This window comes from Sinocyclocheilus grahami, unplaced genomic scaffold, assembly GCF_001515645.1.
Source record: "Sinocyclocheilus grahami isolate Dianchi unplaced genomic scaffold, SAMN03320097.WGS_v1.1 scaffold162.1, whole genome shotgun sequence".
NCBI lineage: Eukaryota > Metazoa > Chordata > Actinopteri > Cypriniformes > Cyprinidae > Sinocyclocheilus > Sinocyclocheilus grahami.
Window position 1 is genome coordinate 215,763 of NW_015505341.1, and position 16,493 is coordinate 232,255.

At 36.3% G+C, this 16,493-nt stretch overlaps 1 protein-coding gene across 1 annotated transcript; it reads right to left on the reverse strand.

The window, feature by feature from the left end:
• Positions 1–1,623: 1,623 nt before the first annotated feature.
• tspearb (thrombospondin-type laminin G domain and EAR repeats b) lies at positions 1,624–14,493 on the reverse strand. The gene is made up of 18 exons (XM_016282590.1): positions 14,472–14,493; positions 11,581–11,801; positions 11,215–11,441; positions 10,982–11,072; positions 10,731–10,887; positions 9,561–9,692; positions 9,202–9,477; positions 7,991–8,211; positions 7,625–7,851; positions 7,382–7,472; positions 7,131–7,287; positions 5,961–6,092; positions 5,645–5,877; positions 4,314–4,503; positions 3,550–3,782; positions 3,086–3,264; positions 2,891–2,992; positions 1,624–1,777 (listed from the first exon to the last, which is right to left on the reverse strand). Exons 1-18 carry the CDS (start codon positions 14,491–14,493, stop codon positions 1,624–1,626), a joined length of 3,045 nt encoding a protein of 1,014 aa, XP_016138076.1.
• Between the last annotated feature and the right edge of the window lie 2,000 nt (positions 14,494–16,493).

The window sequence follows — 16,493 nt, forward strand, 5'->3', positions numbered from 1 at the left end:
TGGAGCAGAGGTATACTCAAATACTTATTTAATTGCTACACTTACAAATAACCATTCTGCTGCCTTAGTGTTTGTTTTGTTTTATACGCAACAGTAAACTTGCACATGTCATTTTTTTACTCGACTCCTATTTTAGAAAAAAAAGCAGTGGTGAAACCAAACAGATGTGGATATTACTAATAAAAACAAAAAGCGTATCTTTTTGTTATTATTATTCTACATAACCAAATTCACACACACGTATTCTTAGTGTTTTTCTATAAATAATTTTTTTATTAAATTACATTAAAGTGGAAAATAATTGTAGAATATTCCACGTTGCTACATTTGGCGAGTAGAAAAGCCCATGTGCATTTGTATATTGATAATATAAATAATGCCGTGAGAATAAGAATAGGCTATTGCATGATGATTTTTTTAAATGTAGCCACTTTTTAGACTCTAAAGTAGCTGCTAAATGTCATTTAACTAGAACAAAAGTCATACCAGAGTTTCAAGTAGATGGCTAAGACACAAAATTGCATTTTTGTGTAATTCATTTTAATGAGCGACAGGAGTAGTTTCTGCCATCTCCTTAACATCATGAATCATGAACTTCTAAAGAGTGTCGTTTTATAATATCCAATAACACAACAAACAAATAAGCACATGTAGAGTGTGATCTTCACTAAAAATGCATCACTGTGTGTGTATTAGCACAAGATAATTATTTTCCTTTGAGCCTTTGTTCCCAAGACTGGATGAATATGTGGCCTGCATTTCTTGACAAACTCAAAAGCTTAATAAACATACTAAAATTTAAAAATGTAAAATGTTTAATTTAATCAGTAGTGACTTCTATAGCAGTAATACGCACCCCCATTTATAATTATGAGAGAGAAGTGTTGTGAAACATTGTTTTACAACACAATCAAGTTTAAAATAAGTTATAGTTATAATATAAAAAGAAAATAGTCAGTGTATTATTGAAATCCTCATTGTCATTTTTTATTACTATTTATATATTATAAATATTGTTTTAATTGTTTATATATTTATTGCATATGCTTGAACACTTCAATTTAAAGGGCTTCTAATAAAAATCATTATCTTCAGAAATCAGAAATATCTCATTATCTATCTAAATCATTAGCTTTCAGACAGTACAGTACAGTTAAAATACAGTGGCTTTGCTGGCTGATAAACAATTTTTCCAGTCATCCATAAATTGTTAACCGTCTTCATGCGCAGAGTAATAATGCATAACCACAGGACATAATGACATTTGAATCAACAAAGCATACTGATAATCTGTGTGCAACAAAAGTGCAGGTTTAAGTCTTCTGAAGTGCATGATTTGACATGTGTTAGGAACATCTCGTTGTGATTGTCTATGTGCTGTTATCGTTCAGGAGGTCAGTGGACTGTTTTGAATGCTAGTGGTGAGATTCATCCTTCAGCTGGTTTCAAGGTATGTCATTAAGTGCATGTGTTAAAGTGTCATCATGTGATAAATTGATTTAAGTTTGGGATTACATTTTCATTGAAGAACATCTGATTTAGGGGTTTATTTGTGTTCATGCTTTGAGTTGCTGTTTCGGTCAGCTAGTCTCCCAGCAGATACAGTCCATATGTCCAGTGCCGCTAGATGGTCCTTAATTTAAGGACTTTAGAAAGAGCAGCTCTGGCACTGGAGTAGATGAGGTAGGAGCCATCGGTTGTGTTAAAATATTCCCAATCTCTGCAGCCATTGGTGCTCAGTCTGTGCACCGGGATAAACCCCTCATAACCCTGCCACCTGCAAAACACCCATTTACAACGTTATTAAAACATTTGGCAAGAATGCATTGCATTGTCAGATCATCAGGTTACTCCTCAAGTTACAGTGTCATTTCAACACTACTAGCAGCATCATACAGAACTGCAATCAGGTGTGGGACTGTCTGTGTTTAGGAAGCCTGTTTTCAAAGAAACCTTTGCCTGTACATCTTTTGCCATGCCTGACAGAGAGATGACATAAGAGGTTATTTTGACCATACATTTTGAATAAAGCTATAGGACAAATTGAACTCTTTTAGAATTACGTTGTTAAATATAGAATACTTGAATGTCTTTGAAGAAACATCTATATTACCCTTGGTAGTGTCGTAATGGAGCAGTATCGTACAGACCCCCAGTTGAAAACCCCCAGTTGTGTTACATGGATGAATGAAAGGGAAAATGACATGAAGCTGAGAAATAATGACAGAATTTTCATATTTGGATCATTATTATTAAGAAAAGATTTGGAGGAACAGATGCATCGAGAATCGTTTTATAGTCTAATCGTTACCCTCTGGATCGTAATCGAATCGTGAGGCAAGTGAAGATTCACACAGATTTTAAGGTATGGACGCTAGATGATTTTGTTTTGGAACCTTCAGAAAACTAGATTTTTCTCAAAATGGACTTTTGCTGACTCTATCGACTTCAGAACCAAAACTCAGCAAATACTTCACACACAGACATGAGAAATACTGTATATCTATAGAAAACTATTCCATTGATTTGAAATGTGTGCAAAACACAACATTTCTGTACTATTATAGTTTTTGTTAATATTTCATTTTGATATTTCTTATTTTTTTGCCTACATTTCAGTTTAAATAATTCAAGTTTTGATAATTTTGTTGTTTAATATGTGTATTTTGTTGTATTTGTATATTGTATTTTTATTATTTTATTTTGTATTATTTTATTTTATTAGTTATTTTAGTCAAGTTAAACTAAACAAAAATGAGAATGAGTAAATAAGTTTAAGTTTTTTAATATTCTATTTCAGTTAACGTTTATTTTATTTCAAGTAGCCTAATACAATTTTTTTATGCTTTTAGTTGACTACAATAACCCTGGTGCAATATGAGAGCCGTACCTGTATATAACACTATTAAGAGAGTATGAGTTTCCATCATAGGAGTTGGCAACCACCAGGAACTTGTCATCTCCCACAGTAAAATACTCCCAGTCCAAAGCACTAAAAGACCCAGACAACAAAGTGTTCCTTACATAAAAATATGAAAGTTGAAAAGTAAAGGCTTTTTCTAATGAAGACCAGTTCACAATTCACCTGTTCGTTTCAATCTCCTGAAACTTGATGAAGGTCTGAGATGTCATGCTGAGCTCATAGATGGTGGAGTTGATAGAGTACAGAATCTTGCCCTCCTCCGTGAGCATCTGGCTGTTCGCCACAGCCAGGAAGACCCTGTTTTCAATCTGGAACATCTCCCAGTCTATCGCCCCAAAGGTCTAAAGGTTTTTTGTTTTTTTTGAAAGACATTAATACTTTTATTCAGACAGGGTACATTAAACTGATTAAAAGTGACTGTAAAGACATTTATAATGTAAAGTATACTGCATGTTTGATCAAAAATGGTGTGCATAACAGACTGTCTTAAAAACACAAAAAACCCCAAACTGGTGAACTGTAGTTGATTTGCAGATCAGAGAACAAGGGATGTGTATGTGCCCTTGGTGCTTCCATTGTGATGATGATCATGGTGAGAGAATATAAAATAACATAATTTCACTCACTGTAATAGACTGATAAGGCTGAAACATCCCTCCCAGCCAGATATAGATGGTAGAATCAATGACTGTAGATCTTCCATTGAAAGTGTTAGCGACTGCAAGGAAGTAATATGGGCCGATGGTGAAAAACTCCCAATCATAAGCACCAGTGGTCGGGATTGTCTGATTGACCTCAAAAAACTGAGCAACTGGGTTCCACTTGTAGATTACACTGTCAATATTATGGTTTCTCCCCCCTGTGGACAAAAAAATAACATATATGAAACCTTGAAACAGTTCTTCAGCCAAATTTTAACAGAGAAATCTGCATGGGTTAACATGGCTCGGTTCCAGCAGATGCAGGTGTATTAGATGGGGCCTGTATGATTATGAAGTGCTATGAAAGGTGTCTTTTATGCCTGTGTTTCCGCTTTGATCAATGCCAGAGGCACACATAAGAACTTCACATGAACGGATGAGCACAGTGTGCTCTCATAAGCGAATAGACTTCAAGAGCAGAATCAAAGTGAACCACATAAACAAGGAGACCTTTTAGCCTTAAAAAGATTTTCTTGATGGTCTTTTTGTTCAGACTGTGTGCCTCAAAGACCATAGATTTGTATGAGATTTGTATGGAATTCAAGTTGAATCTTTTTTTAGAAATCATACAAATGAACTTCCTCCTGTTATTGTTCAGCAGATAAAACCTGTTGAGTTATACAATTTAAAATGACAACAACGGCACATGAGATGACAGACATCCAATGAGCTGTTCTGATAAAGATTACCTTGCCTATGATTGGCCACGGCGAGGAAAGTTTCGTCTTGAATGCTGAAAGCCTCCCAGTCACGAGCGCTGTGTGTGATCAGAGTCTGATAGTGAATAAATTTCAGCTTCCTTGAGCTCCATTTATATATCACAGACTGCTCCTGGTTCCCTGCATCCTTACTTCTGCAGTTAGCAACAACCAGGAACTTCTGTTACAGGAAAATAATTGTAAGAAATCATGTCAGCAGCTTCACTAAATTAAAGGGTACTGTGATGAAAAACAGAATATATTGTAATGAGTTTTGCACTTCATAATTTTAGGTGTTTTCTGCATCTTCAGAGGCTTTTAATTATCCCAGACGGATTTCAAAGCTGTGCTGATGGAAATATTTTAATGAATTGACTAGCTCTGAACTTCAGTTTAATGGTGCATTGATTTATCTTTTAATAACTGGTCACTGATGCAATTACAAAGGCTTCGCCCCTCTATTTCACTTTAAATTGAACATGAATCATCATTTTATCTTAGATTTCCAAGAAGAAAAACATATGTATAATTGTACTGCAGGTATTAACAGAGGCTTTCCAACTCTTGACTGTAATTATGCAGTAAGTTACGGTGAAGGGAAGCAGGAGGTGTCTGCAGTAAATTTTGGATACAGCATCAGACAAAATTAATTTCTGTTATTATGCACATGTGATTTACAACATTAAAACTTGAGAGCCAGGTTTCCACCCCCTCTCCCACTGGAAAACCACATCAAAAACAACTCCAATGTGTAAAGAACAGCTGGGGACGAGCAAACAGACGTTCTGTACTCCGCACCATCTTGTGATAGTGGCCCATCAGCTGTTCTGCTTGGCAGCTCCATCAATATCACAGGTTTCTGGTCCTCAAATTTGATTTGATTAGCAGTGTTCCAAGAGTGCTGATATATCAGTCCAACAGCACTCACTAAGAGTTTTTACCATTTGTACCATTCCGCTTGTCTATGTTTGTTTCAGATATACTGTTAGTCTTTGTATTAGTGGTGTGGATTTTTTACACAGATATGCCAGTAGGTGATGAAAAATGGCAAAAAGTCTTTATGTCATTTAGCAAATTGCTTCGTTCAAGCAAACTGATTAATTCTGGAACAAAACAAGCGATTGGCTTTATGGGCAAGTCACTGAATCATTCACCCAACCAACTTCTACTAAGATGTAACTTTGTTTGAATCTATTTTGTTGTCAGAGCAAAAATAGACAAATTAACCAACAATACGCTTACTAAAATGTAAGTTACTCAGTATTGGCTATTCGTTTACTGTATAAAAGCAATATCACATTCTGTTGGTAGTCCACACACACCTTTTTGCCCACTGTGAAGTATTGCCATGCTTGTGCATCGTAGGTGCTGATGTTTTGATATCGTTCAAACCTCCCATCTGTCCATTTGTAAATTCCTGAACCGAGGTTGGAATCACGGTTGGCGGTTGCCATGAAAAGTCCTACGGAAGGGATGTGGAAAACCTCAATGTCAAATGTCTCAGAGTTGGTAAATAAATCCTGGTGATCCTCCACGTAGTCCAGCTTCTCTTTCACTGCAGAGATGCAATGTGATAGTTAGATACCATATCAGTGTACTCATACAAACTGCAGTTGCAAATTACTGTTACCAAATTACCTTGCAGCATAGTGAGCCATACAATACCATCACAGAGAAACAGTCCTCTCTTCAGTGTGTTAAACCACAGGTGTCCCTCCTCTGAGTGTCCACAGGGAGGACTCATACCCGCAGTCACCCGAACCTCTGCCTCTGTGTAAAATTAAAAGAGATGTTCAGTTTTAGAAATCATGTCATCAGTATTGATGAACAGTATATTAACAGCTTCCATAGATGAATGGTAGAATGCATAATTTCATTATTTAGTGCAGTTTAATGTAGTTTTTAGAAGAACAATCCTTTCAGTTCTAACAGTATAGAGTGTCATTCTTGTTTTGCAAACAGATTTTACAGAAGTAAACACTGTGTAATGCTACCTGTTGTGTTTGTCAGGTCATTGTTTTATGAATGAAAAAGTGTGTGTGTTGGGTGACAAGCTTTTTATGGAAAAATGAATTGATATGAGACATGTATGAAGTTTTTTGGTAGGTGAGATCTGTGTGAAGAGTTTTAAAAAATTACTTAAGTATTGAGAAATGTGTTCAAGCGATTGTAGAAATAGTAAGTCCCACATAAAACTGTATGTAAAGGTATTTGAAAATATCAAACAAATCTGCAATGATACCTTACCTAGATAGATATTGCATATTGCAGCCTCAATCTGCCTACATTATAAAAGGGGGAATAAATCAAACATGGCTTCTCTCTGCCCTGTGTCATGTCTCTCAACAGGTCCACAGTATAAAGCATAGCAGTGAGCCCTGCACAACTACACCCTGCTTTCAAACACCAGCACTTCTTCTGAGCCACAGAGACACTCAAAGCACAAGGCTGTCAGTCAATGTCAGCAGATCAGTAACAGACCTGTGAGATAGGGTTACTCACATCCCCATACAATCACAGTCCTGTGTTTACAGCTAAAACACACAGCATTCCTATAGGACAGACTCCTGCAGACTAAAAGATATCCTTAGTGGGCATTACCTACACAGAAACCAATCTATAACACCTGCACCTTTTGAAGATTAGCTTACATTTAGATTCTTACAGATATTGTGGTGTCAAGGTGATAGTGTGTCTCTTCTTTCTACATACTCCAAATATGTGCCAGCGGAGTATATACCTTTAGTGATTTGTATGCATATTGACATGTAGGCTATGATTCTAGTGTTGACGGTTTAGTAGTCTCACCATAAGGGTGGAGGGGAAGGTCAGTGGATGATGGTTTGATTGGCAGGTGTAAGAGGGCCGGGGGAACTGAGAGAGCGGACAGCTGGGGCTCAGATGAGGGACAAATTTGTGAGGTAGCATCTGAACCAGGTAATAAAACTAGCTGCCGCATTAGACCCTGCAGAAAACAGTGGAATAAACTGATACATTTAGATTCCAAGTACATTGTAAATCTTAATATAATGATAAAAGCCTTGAAATGAGATTTGTACAGAAAATAGGCCATTCCATCTTCTTCTGCTAGCGATGAAGAATGTGGAACCAGTTGTATCAAGATCATCGGGGAAAGATCTTTCAAACACTCTGTTTGAGACAAAACAGAACATTTTATACGTTTATACTACAAAATGATATAGTTCAATACATAAACATAAAAATTATCGGCCATTTTAGATCATATATCATTTAGATTAAACAACCTGACATCTACAGTATTCCCAAAGAGAGTTTCTTACAGCTCTAGAGGTGTGCCACAGTCCACAGTGAGAATTGTGTAGCATCCTGTCACTGCCAAGACCACAGTGTGCCAGCGGTTATCATCCAGCCCTACTGCCTTAAAAGTGATGCGTTTCCTGCTACCGTGACCCTTCTGCAAGAAGTGGAACTTGTTTTGGGACAGACGCAGGCCGAGGAGCGGCTCATCTGAATCTCCCTCCAACAGTGTGAAGATGTATTCACTCTTCTGCACATCAAAGAGTGAAGACTGATCACTATCGCTATTCAGATATCTAAAGCATATTCTGAGGGAAAGGCTTCGGAAGATTCTTTGATGTTTTCAAACTAAACCTCAACAATATCTTTATCTTTTTTTTTGTTCTCACCTCAGGAGCCATTTGTGGGATTTTCAGTGTGACAACGATGGAGAACTCAGCGGGAAAGAAGTTACAATTAATAAAGAGCTGAGATGCAGGGAAGCTGAACAGCTGTGGAGATCCAGAAAACTGAAATCCACGAGCACCTCTGGACTGGACCATACGTATCCCATCCCGAGCCCTGCCGGACACAGGAAGTACCCGGGACAGGAGGTCCAGTGGTAACAGATCTGTAAAAGAATAGTTTTTTTTATACTGTTTGCTTTATGGGATTATGTACATTCAGCAGCAATAAAATACCAATTTAATAAATAAATAGACATAAAATATTGATTTAAGCTGAAATGACTGCATTATGTGAGAAGAAAGAGACTGTAGAGTAATAATATATATATATAAAAAGAATAGTTTTTTTTATACTGTTTGCTTTATGGGATTATGTACATTCAGCAGCAATAAAATACCAATTTAATAAATAAATAGACATAAAATATTGATTTAAGCTGAAATGACTGCATTATGTGAGAAGAAAGAGACTGTAGAGTAATAATATATATATATAATAATACACATTATAAATGCTTTTCTTTTGAAATTTCTATTCATCAAAGAATCCTGACAAAAATGTAGCATGATTTCCACAGAAATATTAAGTACAGGTGCATCTCAATAAATTAGAATGTCGTGGAAAAGTTCATTTATTTCAATAATTCAACTCAAATTGTGAAACTTGTGTATTAAATAAATTCAATGCACACAGACTGAAGTAGTTTAAGTCTTTGGTTCTTTTAATTGTGATGTTTTGGCTCACATCTCAACAAATTAGAATACTTCATAAGACCAATAAAAAAACATTTTTAGTGAATTGTTGGCCTTCTGGAAAGTATGTTCATTTACTGTACATGTACTCAATACTTGGTAGGGGCTACTTTTGCTTTAATTACTGCCTCAATTCGGCGTGGCATGGAGGTGATCAGTTTGTGGCACTGCTGAGGTGGTATGGAAGCCCAGGTTTCTTTGACAGTGGCCTTCAGCTCTGGTGAGTTTGCTGGCCAGTCAAGCACACCAACACCATGGTCATTTAACCAACTTTTGGTGCTTTTGGCATACTAAGATGTAACTTTGTTTGAATCTATTTTGTTGTCAGAGCAAAAATAGACAAATTAACCAACAATACGCTTACTAAAATGTAAGTTACTCAGTATTGGCTATTCGTTTACTGTATAAAAGCAATATCACATTCTGTTGGTAGTCCACACACACCTTTTTGCCCACTGTGAAGTATTGCCATGCTTGTGCATCGTAGGTGCTGATGTTTTGATATCGTTCAAACCTCCCATCTGTCCATTTGTAAATTCCTGAACCGAGGTTGGAATCACGGTTGGCGGTTGCCATGAAAAGTCCTACGGAAGGGATGTGGAAAACCTCAATGTCAAATGTCTCAGAGTTGGTAAATAAATCCTGGTGATCCTCCACGTAGTCCAGCTTCTCTTTCACTGCAGAGATGCAATGTGATAGTTAGATACCATATCAGTGTACTCATACAAACTGCAGTTGCAAATTACTGTTACCAAATTACCTTGCAGCATAGTGAGCCATACAATACCATCACAGAGAAACAGTCCTCTCTTCAGTGTGTTAAACCACAGGTGTCCCTCCTCTGAGTGTCCACAGGGAGGACTCATACCCGCAGTCACCCGAACCTCTGCCTCTGTGTAAAATTAAAAGAGATGTTCAGTTTTAGAAATCATGTCATCAGTATTGATGAACAGTATATTAACAGCTTCCATAGATGAATGGTAGAATGCATAATTTCATTATTTAGTGCAGTTTAATGTAGTTTTTAGAAGAACAATCCTTTCAGTTCTAACAGTATAGAGTGTCATTCTTGTTTTGCAAACAGATTTTACAGAAGTAAACACTGTGTAATGCTACCTATTGTGTTTGTCAGGTCATTGTTTTATGAATGAAAAAGTGTGTGTGTTGGGTGACAAGCTTTTTATGGAAAAATGAATTGATATGAGACATGTATGAAGTTTTTTGGTAGGTGAGATCTGTGTGAAGAGTTTTAAAAAATTACTTAAGTATTGAGAAATGTGTTCAAGCGATTGTAGAAATAGTAAGTCCCACATAAAACTGTATGTAAAGGTATTTGAAAATATCAAACAAATCTGCAATGATACCTTACCTAGATAGATATTGCATATTGCAGCCTCAATCTGCCTACATTATAAAAGGGGGAATAAATCAAACATGGCTTCTCTCTGCCCTGTGTCATGTCTCTCAACAGGTCCACAGTATAAAGCATAGCAGTGAGCCCTGCACAACTACACCCTGCTTTCAAACACCAGCACTTCTTCTGAGCCACAGAGACACTCAAAGCACAAGGCTGTCAGTCAATGTCAGCAGATCAGTAACAGACCTGTGAGATAGGGTTACTCACATCCCCATACAATCACAGTCCTGTGTTTACAGCTAAAACACACAGCATTCCTATAGGACAGACTCCTGCAGACTAAAAGATATCCTTAGTGGGCATTACCTACACAGAAACCAATCTATAACACCTGCACCTTTTGAAGATTAGCTTACATTTAGATTCTTACAGATATTGTGGTGTCAAGGTGATAGTGTGTCTCTTCTTTCTACATACTCCAAATATGTGCCAGCGGAGTATATACCTTTAGTGATTTGTATGCATATTGACATGTAGGCTATGATTCTAGTGTTGACGGTTTAGTAGTCTCACCATAAGGGTGGAGGGGAAGGTCAGTGGATGATGGTTTGATTGGCAGGTGTAAAAGGGCCTGAGGAACTGAGAGAGCAGACAGCCGGGGCTCAGATGAGGGACAAATTTGTGAGGTAGCATCTGAACCAGGTAACAAAACTAGCTGCCGTATCAGACCCTGCAAAAAACAGTGGAATGAACGAATACATTTAGATTTCAAGTGCATTGTGAATCTTATTAAAATGATAAAAGCCTTGAAATGAGATTTGTACAGAAAATAGACCGTTCCATCTTCTTCTGCTAGCAATGAAGAATGTGGAACCAGTTGTATCAAGATTATCTGGGAAAGGTATTTCAAGCTCCCTGTTTGAGACAAAACAGGACATTTTATAAGTTTATGCAACAAAATTATATAGTTCAATACATAAATGTAAAAATGATCTTCCATTTTGACTCATATATCATTATAACCTGACATCTACAGCATTCCCAAAGAGAGTCTTACAGCTCTAGAGGTGTGCCACAGTCCACAGTGAGAATTGTGTAGCATCCTGTCACTGCCAAGACCACAGTGTGCCAGCGGTTATCATCCAGCCCTACTGCCTTAAAAGTGATGCGTTTCCTGCTACCGTGACCCTTCTGCAAGAAGTGGAACTTGTTTTGGGACAGACGCAGGCCGAGGAGCGGCTCATCTGAATCTCCCTCCAACAGTGTGAAGATGTATTCACTCTTCTGCACATCAAAGAGTGAAGACTGATCACTATCGCTATTCAGATATCTAAAGCATATTCTGAGGGAAAGGCTTCGGAAGATTCTTTGATGTTTTCAAACTAAACCTCAACAATATCTTTATCTTTTTTTTTGTTCTCACCTCAGGAGCCATTTGTGGGATTTTCAGTGTGACAACGATGGAGAACTCAGCGGGAAAGAAGTTACAATTAATAAAGAGCTGAGATGCAGGGAAGCTGAACAGCTGTGGAGATCCAGAAAACTGAAATCCACGAGCACCTCTGGACTGGACCATACGTATCCCATCCCGAGCCCTGCCGGACACAGGAAGTACCCGGGACAGGAGGTCCAGTGGTAACAGATCTGTAAAAGAATAGTTTTTTTTATACTGTTTGCTTTATGGGATTATGTACATTCAGCAGCAATAAAATACCAATTTAATAAATAAATAGACATAAAATATTGATTTAAGCTGAAATGACTGCATTATGTGAGAAGAAAGAGACTGTAGAGTAATAATATATATATATAATAATACACATTATAAATGCTTTTCTTTTGAAATTTCTATTCATCAAAGAATCCTGACAAAAATGTAGCATGATTTCCACAGAAATATTAAGTACAGGTGCATCTCAATAAATTAGAATGTCGTGGAAAAGTTCATTTATTTCAATAATTCAACTCAAATTGGTTGCACAATACTAATTTCCAGTCCTTGGATATGATTGGCCGATTAGTGGTCCAAAATGCTAATATACAGTCCAATATACAGCACTGGGACTTCAATGTTTGTATCACTCTAGACCACAGTATGTGAATGAAAGTGGAGATGTGTAATTTTGCCTGAAGCAATATTTTGAAAGTCACAAACTAACAACTATATACTATACTACAACTGTACATTTACAATTGTTTTTATAGCATTTGTCAATTTAATGTTAATATATGTACATATACATATATTAAATACACATACACACACACACACACCATATATATATACTGTATATATACATATATATATAGACAGACAGATAGACAGACAGATAGATAGTGTGTACTTTTTTGTACTGTTCACATACTGTACACATATGTCATCTTTGGCAAGCCTGCATTACAATTTTTAAAAATATTATGAAAAGAGACATTGACAAATTTTTTTTAGATATTTGTTAAATCCATTTTTTTTTAAATATAATCATCAGCTGATAAATCAGTCTTAATTTAAGTCTTAGAATTTAATAATGTTCACTGTGCATTTTAAGGATTCAAGCTTTCAATTTATTCATACATAATTCAGATGTTGTTTCATAACTTAACATTACAAATGTTGCACAATACTAATTTCCAGTCCTTGGATATGATTGGCCGATTAGTGGTCCAAAATGCTGATATACAGTCCAATATACAGCACTGGGACTTCAATGTTTGTATCACTCTAGACCACAGTATGTGAATGAAAGTGGAGATGTGTAATTTTGCCTGAAGCAATATTTTGAAACTCACAAACTAACAACTATATACTATACTACAACTGTACATTTACAATTGTTTTTACAGCATTTGTCAATTTAATGTTAATATATGTACATATACATATATTAAACACACATACACACACACACACACACACACCATATATATATATATACTGTATATATACATATATATATAGACAGACAGATAGATAGTGTGTACTTTTTTGTACTGTTCACATACTGTACACATATGTCATCTTTGGCAAGCCTGCATTACAATTTTTAAAAATATTATAAAAAGAGACATTGACAAAAAAATTGTATATATTTGTTAAATCCATTTTTTTTTAAATATAATCATCAGCTGATAAATCAGTCTTAATTTAAGTCTTAGAATTTAATAATGTTTACTGTGCATTTTAAGGATTCAAGCTTTCAATTTATTCATACATAATTCAGATGTTGTTTCATAACTTAACATTACAATTACCTGACAGTGATGTAATCATGTACAGTAGCTGCTAGCAACAGCAAGTATCTGTGATTCACGTGTCCGTTTATCCACCAAGAGATAAAATAGATATGCATTTAAACTGAGCAAAATCATAACTTAAAGGCGCAATATGTACGATTTTTTTATTAAAATATCCAAAAACCACTAGAACAGTGTTATATATTTTGCTGACGTGTGTACTTGGATTATCCCAAATGTTTCGAAGAATGTTTAAATCCAGAGAAATAAGCAATTTTAACTAGTGACACGGACCGTGTCCATAGTGTCATTAATGGATACAACTCTGCCGTGTAAACATATGTCAAATAGTGTCACAGTGATAACAAAGTCACAGCAGTTAAACCCTAAATAATTCCTGACAGGAAACTAAAAACTTACGAGATTATATCAAAAGCAGCAGTAATGAAGCTCATTTCTTCTTTTCTATGGAAGTAGCAGATCTTACATTTCTGTTTTTGTTTCATTATCAGTGTGAGGAAGAATCCTGGCATATTTGGGCCGGTGAATAACTAATCAGTGCATGTGAGAAATGACAGGTACTGTTTGCATGTGAACATCTTCTGCCCTCTGGAGCGGAACACCCTACAACTGTGACATCCACAATCTAAAAATTAACATCACTGTGTTCTTATTTTACAGGTTGGACATGACATGACATGAAATAAAATAAAATAAAATATCAAGCTGCCTGAAAAAAAAAAAAATTCCAACCAAACTTCAAGAATACCCCTCACAAGTTCTCCATCATTTTCTTTACATAGTGACAAAAACTATTAAAAGCAAACAGTGCATTTATCATTCAGCCCGAGGGCTGTGTGAGGTCAGCTGGCTGTGATATTTCACTCTAATACATTGTAAAGGGGCAGCTAATAGTTGGGCGGCTACATTGAGACTCGCAGTAAGCCTGTAATCAGGAAGGGAAGCAGCCCCAGTCATTACTGAGGGACAGGCTCCCTCATAGCTCTCTGCCTCAACCAGTACATCTCACCTACTGATTAACCCTCCAACTGACCACCTGACCTCAGAAAACACGCCTACCTGTAGCTGAGCCTGACCCCATGACTGCATGATGATGTCATACTCTTATAAGGTAGGTACATAATATGAAACACAGCGGATATAAAGACATCAGAGAAATATTCACATTCCATTTATATTGACATGCATGATTGTCTTTCTTTGAAGTCAGTGAGAGAGAGATTTTGTGCATGGCATTATTCAATTTATTATTTAATTTAACACACAGGATGTTAGACTTTACAAAAGTTTGGACACTACTAGTATAACTTTTTTTTTTTTTTCAAAGACTAAAATAACATGTTTTGGCACAAGTTGTGTCCTGTGTCTATCACATGTATTCCCATGTAGTATCCAGTGTACAGATGGAGGGGAAATGTATCAGATATGCAACATCTCTGTCCGTGGCTTCATTGTGTGATCGGTTCTTTTGTATTCTGAGCTTAAAGTGTCATCTGATCCAAAGAGTCACAAACAATCAAAAACTATCAGCAGCACTATGGCCCAGAGCATAAGAGAGATAAAGTTGGGTAACTAAGAATCACTCTTTAAAAAGTTTCAAATGGGGTTTTACAGAACCTTTATGAGTTCCACAAAGAATGTCTCCAGTTCTTTTGTAAACCTTCTATATACTGGTGCTTTAAACAACCAAGAAACTAATACACTGACCTGAAGAACCTATTCAACTCAGTTTAAAAATAAGAGCAGGCCTCGCCATTTTACCTTGAATGTGCAAGGCTTTCGGTGTTCCAGTTTTGCAACTGTGCAAAAACATTATGTTATGCTGCTTGATGTTGCAAACTGGTATTTGGTTCTGGTAATCATAAACACACTGGTTTGTAGAGCAAATTGTACAGTGCAGCTTAAAGGGCAATTTACTCAGCTCATTCTGTGTCAGATCAACCAAATTTCAAAAACTTCCCAAGCTAAAATTTTGTTAATATTTTTTTCTGAAGAAAGCCAAACATTAAGTGTAATGAAAGCCAAAATATTAAAAGTCGTGGAAGAATATTTACTGAGTAATACACTATTTTATCTAACTTGAAGTTTGATTTCCAAAGTTTGCATGCCTGTAACTTCAGAAGTATTAAAGCTATCTTGATATCCTTTCAAATTTTGGTTCTTAACAATCATTTCTTGGGTATCTTCATTTTTAAAGGCCCAAATGGTTCAGTTCAAGAGATATTGGGATCTCAATGTAGCTACATGAGTAAATTGTTCAACTGTACACATTTTAAGTGGTCAGTTCATCCATTGCTTTCTTCTTCATTTACATAATTCTTCATTTATGTATTTAGCCAGGAACCTCTGGTTGAGTTGACATGGAATGGAAATTCAAGAATCCCATACAGTTTTTAAAGGAAGATGTACAACATTGGTTCTCATGTGTCTTTTAACCAAACTCAACATGACAATTTTGAATATTCACAAGTGTGAATGAGATCTGAGAGCTACAGGGTAAAATAGGATTTTCATTTTTGGGCAGTCCAATCTTTTACTGACTGCACTTTTAAATAATTAAATCATATAAAAATAAATGTGAATAAAAATGAAATGTGTACCCTACTTAATGTTTATTCTGTTACAAGAAATTCCCACTGAAGCATTTCTTTGGATCAGTAATTGTCTCCCCATTTTTACCAGAAAATGTATTAAAACAAGCATTCAAAACAGACAGTTTAAATTCAATAAAAATGCTATTCAAGTTAGTTTCAGTCTCACACAAAACGCCGCCACCCACATGCACTGCTGTTTTTCACTCTTGTCTTAAATGGCTTGCTGAATGCATGACACAATAGCTGAAATAAGGTCAACATGTTTATGTCTGCGTCCAGACTGATGGCTGTCTAGCTGACACGTGACAGACATCAGAGCGGTGGGAGCCTTTAATCAGACCAGCGAACCGCTCATCAGCTCACACAGAACAGCATTCCCCATGAGATCAGACCATGAGCTTACTCTCCAATTTACCGCAGTAGCACCAGAGACTCTGGGGTCAAACCTTTCAGAGACCGAAACACACACACACACACACACACACAC

Bases quoted from the DNA above. Each gene is read 5' to 3' on its own strand.
- tspearb (XM_016282590.1), bottom strand. From the start codon at position 14,493: ATGGGGTCAGGCTCAGCTACAG. The intron at 11,073-11,214 runs GTAAGACTCTCT...TGTCTCAAACAG, and splicing joins TGTGGCACACCTCTAGAGCT to GGAGCTTGAAATACCTTTCC. The intron at 9,478-9,560 runs GTAATTTGGTAA...GCATCTCTGCAG, and splicing joins ATGGCTCACTATGCTGCAAG to TGAAAGAGAAGCTGGACTAC.